Here is a 5,000-nt window from a genome sequence, read left to right as displayed (position 1 = left end):
GGGGGTTTAGGGTTAGGAGCTAGGGTTAGGTTTAGGTTTAGTTATACAAGACTGTGTGTGTGTGAAAGAGAGAGTGAGAGAGAGAGAGAGAGAGAGAGTGTGTATGTATGTATGTGTGTGTGTGTGTGTGTGTGTGTGTGTGTGTGTGTGTGTGTGTGGGGGGGGGGGGGGGGGGGCTTTTAAAGTGATTCATGTAACATGTCAATAATGTCATGCAAAACCTTTCTCTCAGCAGCTCAACACTTGGGACCAAGTGGCTTGTGGGAAGGTGGATGACCAAGTGGCTTTTGGGAAGGTGGAGGACAAGGTCTTGGCTTTAGAGCATAAATACATCACTTCTTACTCTGCTAGGACCTTGGTCATGTAATATATATACACAGACAGACAGACAGACAGACAGACAGACAGACAGACAGACAGAGACACTCGTTGGATTCAAGGACCAAAGACTTTAATTTGTATATTTCTATTTCTATTATTTTGTATTCATGAGTTGTTTTGTCACCATATTGTTTTGAACTTCTGACCTGACGCCTGACTGAGCGTTCTACTCAATACATTGTCAATGGTGAAGATTGAATCAAAAGTGTATTACAGTCGGCTTTGAAGCACAATGCCATTCAGAAGGAGGCATTACATTAGTAGGAAAACCTTTTGTCATCATTTCGCCAGATTGACTTTAGATGCAGTATAACGTTAGCTAGCTAGCTAAGATTGACTTTAGATGCAGTATAACGTTAGCTAGCTAGCTAAGATTTACTTTAGATGCAGTATAACGTTAGCTAGCTAGCTAAGATTGACTTTAGATGCAGTATAACGTTAGCTAGCAAGCTAAGATTGACTTTAGATGCAGTATAACGTTAGCTAGCTAGCTAAGATTTACTTTAGATGCAGTATAACGTTAGCTAGCTAGCTAAGATTTACTTTAGATGCAGTATAACGTTAGCTAGCTAGCTAAGATTTACTTTAGATGCAGTATAACGTTAGCTAGCTAGCTAATATTTACTTTAGATGCAGTATAACGTTAGCTAGCTAGCTAAGATTTACTTTAGATGCAGTATAACGTTAGCTAGCTAGCTAAGATTGACTTTAGATGCTGTATAACGTTAGCTAGCTAGCTAAGATTGATGGCAGGCCACCGGATTTTAGCTAGCTAACGTTAGAATTTGCTAGCTATTTTTTTTTTACAAACTTTGCTAACTAAGTACATTTGATGACATGATAATGCTGACAAAGTTGTTTTTTTCCTACTAAATATTTGACTACTTTTAGCAATGTCATCGTATTTCCAGGCGCTATAGTGTCATTTAGACGAAACAGTAATTAGCCTCCGCCCAGACTGGGCATATCACCACTATGGCGGCTTGAGAACGTTCATAACAATGGCACGACGCGACCGATGAATGGTTTTGTTATTAATGTGGATCCTGTGGGTAGTTTGTGGTATTGAATGTTGTATTACAAAGCAGGGAGAAAAATGATGTGCCTATAAATGAATAATAATGGGGCTGTGTTTTTTATCATTCTAAGTTTTTAATATTTGAATATAAAAACAAGCTGATTTAATTTATTTGCTTTATTTCGATAAAGATGTTTTTGTTTTGTTTTTTGTTTTTGTACCGCCGGCCTATCGAGCGACAGTGTTTAAAACCTAACCCCTGACCCCTGACCCCTGACCCTAGCATTATTACGGGTTAAAACCAAAGTTAATATGATTCAACGATAGCTACTATTCCACTCACAATACACCTTTAACTTGTCGAGAGACCTTTACAAAGCCATATCATAATTATATGAGTGTTCTATGATACCCTTAACTTGTCGAGAGACCTTTACAAAGCCATATCATAATTATATGAGTGTTCTATGATACCCTTAACTTGTCGAGAGACCTTTACAAAGCCATATCATAATTATATGAGTGTCTATGATACCCTTAACTTGTCGAGAGACCTTTACAAAGCCATATCATAATTATATGAGTGTTCTATGATACCCTTAACTTGTCGAGAGACCTTTACAAAGCCATATCATAATTATATGAGTGTCTATGATACCTGTTAACTTCTCGAGAGACCTTTACAAAGCCATATCATGCTTATATGAGTGTCTATGATACCTGCCTTAACGTTTCACTGCTAGACATTAAGAAGTCTAATGTCAGCTCTTATGTCAACCTTATGAATGGTTATGAAGGATCATATGATGCTTATGTGACATTTAAAGTGTTACCTTACTAAACACAGCTGGAAACAAACAGTAGGGCATCCCAAATGGCTCCTTGTTCCCTTAATGTATTTGACCAGGAAGAAAGGGCCATTTCGGGCATACTCTCGTTTTTTTTATAACCTGTATGACCTATATTTGATTGTTTCCTGTCTTGATACCGTGTCATAGTGGAAACATTTCCATTGAGCAAACTATATTAATATTATTGTTGTTTTATATACTTTTTGATAAAACCCCTAAAGTCTTACACTGAGTTTACTGCAGAGTTCTCAAAGCATCAACCTATGACCCAATCCCAAACTGAGCCCTAGACCCTACGTCCTGTGATCGTCCCCTAGACCCTACGACCTATGATCGCCCCATAGACCCTATGACCTATGATTGTGCCCTAGACCCTACGACCTATGCAGCTCTGAGATGATTTCACAGGTGTAAGCAATATGTGACTAACCGGCTCAATTCGGTTAAAATTAAGTTTTTTTTTTTTTTACATTGGATTAAAGTAGAGATTCAGAGCTACAACATGGTAGATCATAGTTGGGGAACAATGGGAAAGTCATTCTGCTTTGAAAGTTGATAAACTTGTAAACTCACTTTTTGAGAAAATGGCCTTTGAATGTTTTGGTACACCCACTGGAGAGCTCTTCTTTGTCTACACCCATTCAGCATCGTTCACACCCTCTTAAGCTTTAGCCCCACCCATCTCTTTAATGGTTGAGCCGAGCGTTCTGTACTAACAACATCAGTTAGGGACCCAAGCTAAATTGCTAGCTACTTCCTAGCTACTTCCTGCAACAAAATAACAACTCACTGAACGTTACTCGCCCTAGCAGAGCTGGTTAGGCTGCTATGTTATCCAGAGCGTTGGTGACTGATTGTCCGTTCGTAAATTCAGAGTGTTTCGCTCTTGGAGCGTTCCGAGCATTGCTCGCTCTGGTTGATCCGAACATTCTGACCTTACAACTACAGTCAAGCACCCAAGCTAACTGGCTAACGTTGGCTAGCTTGCTAATTACTTCCAGACGCATAATGAGAGAACACCTCACTCTGACCATTTTACTCTCCCTAGCAGAGCTGGTTGGGCTGTTTTCATGTTATCCAGAGCGTTGGTGACTGTAACTGTGCTGCTGGCAACAATTTAAAAAATTTGCCGACGTTTATTGACGCCATATTCAACGGGTGTTGAACATTCGTAAATTCATCAGTAAATTCATCAGTAAATTCATCAGTAAATTCATCAGTAAATTCATCAGTAAATTCATCAGTAAATTCATCAGTAAATTCATCAGTAAATTCCTCAGCCCTCTGGCACACTCAGATGAGAGTCTTTTGTTAAGACATGTAGCTAGCTAACTAGGTAAACAATGAACCATAATCCCAACGTGATGTTACTCGTGACATTACTACCCTGCATGAATCTGCAGGTAGCTAACCAACCAGGTTCAATGTTATCTAGCTAACATTAGGCTGTAACTAGCAAAGCAAATGGTTCTGAGATACAAATAATGAGATCATACACGTAATATTAGCTAGCTAACAGTACACTTTCTGTCAAAATTAGAAATGTGTAATATCTGAAAATGTAGCTAGCTATATGGATGGACGCGTCTCCTATCGGATGCCACTATTGCCCTTAGTTTGAAGATGTAATCCGGAGGCAGGTGTTTTCTCCATCTCTTTAGCTATCATACTCTAACAGCACTGATTTGAAAACTCGGTCCACCAGAAAGTGGAGAGCATACACGTAACGTTAGCTAGCTAACAGTACATTTTAACTTGACATTAGGCTTATGCAGTTTAACTACGTGATACATTTTTTTAAAGCCCAGTTAGACAGGATTCCCTAGACATACTGACCAGCTCAAAAATATAGAAGCGTGCTGTATGCCAGACCAATCCAAACTCATCTCTCGGCATGTCCAGCCCACACATTATCTCAGCCAATCATGGCTTGCGGGAAGGTTGCTGACTTTTTCTGTGGCTAAACCAACTAGGCTCGTCATTTAACAATTTTATTCGTATTTACAGATGACATATACGTTTGTTATTAAGGCACATGAAAGTTCACATGTTCGAGAAGACATTTCTGCCCAAAAATATGCATTAACAATACGCTCAAAGGGCTCTGGTGTGTAGTAGTGGCCTACAACATACATCTAGTGTCCTGAAACTGGGCACATATGGTACTAGTTAGTTGATTAGACCCAACAAATCATCTCAGATCTCCAAAAGAGAGGGCTTAGGGTCTATGGCTCCATTTGGGATTGGGCTGAACCCAGTAAAATGTTTTACAGCTGCACTTGAATGACAGAGCTTTTTTTTCTCTGTGAACACTGTTATTATTATAATTATTATGAACATTATTACTACAAAACTTGGGTCCAAAGTATCTCAATGTGTGGTAAACATGTCTTTAAAAAATATTTCTTTTCATATTTAAAAAAAAAAAAAAATTTTATGCCATGTTTGATACTAAGACTGCAGTAGCCAATCAGCATGTTTGATACTAAGACTGCAGTAGCCAATCAGCATGTTTGAAACTATTACTGCAGTAGCCAATCAGCATGTTTGATACTGAGACTGTATTAGCCAATCAGCATGTTTGATACTAAGACTGCAGTAGCCAATCAGCATGTTTGATACTAAGACTGCAGTAGCCAATCAGCATTTTTGATACTAAGACTGCAGTAGCCAATCAGCATGTTTGATACTAAGACTGCAGTAGCCAATCAGCATGTTTGATACTAAGACTGCAGTAGCCAATCAGCATG

General features: G+C 38.9%; 1 protein-coding gene across 4 annotated transcripts in view; it reads left to right on the top strand.

Annotated features, from left to right (window-relative positions):
* LOC110516791 (transcriptional activator Myb) overlaps nt 1-1,566 on the top strand; it is a 57,547-nt gene extending 55,981 nt beyond the window's left edge. For 2 of the 4 annotated variants that reach the window (XM_090183075.1, XM_090183073.1), the window contains one exon: nt 236-1,566. In XM_090183075.1, coding sequence (XP_090039201.1) covers nt 236-367 — 132 coding nt within the window. In that variant the 3' untranslated portion in view covers nt 368-1,566. Of the gene's footprint in view, nt 1-232 lie in introns of all 4 variants that reach the window. The other 2 variants (XM_090183074.1, XM_090183072.1) reach the window with 1 other exon arrangement.
* Nucleotides 1,567-5,000: the final 3,434 nt, after the last annotated feature.

This window comes from Oncorhynchus mykiss, chromosome 8, assembly GCF_057628025.1.
Source record: "Oncorhynchus mykiss isolate SJ-2025 chromosome 8, ASM5762802v1, whole genome shotgun sequence".
NCBI lineage: Eukaryota > Metazoa > Chordata > Actinopteri > Salmoniformes > Salmonidae > Oncorhynchus > Oncorhynchus mykiss.
The sequence above is the reverse complement of the archived record's forward strand: the minus strand, read 5'-3'. Positions and strand labels throughout refer to the sequence as shown.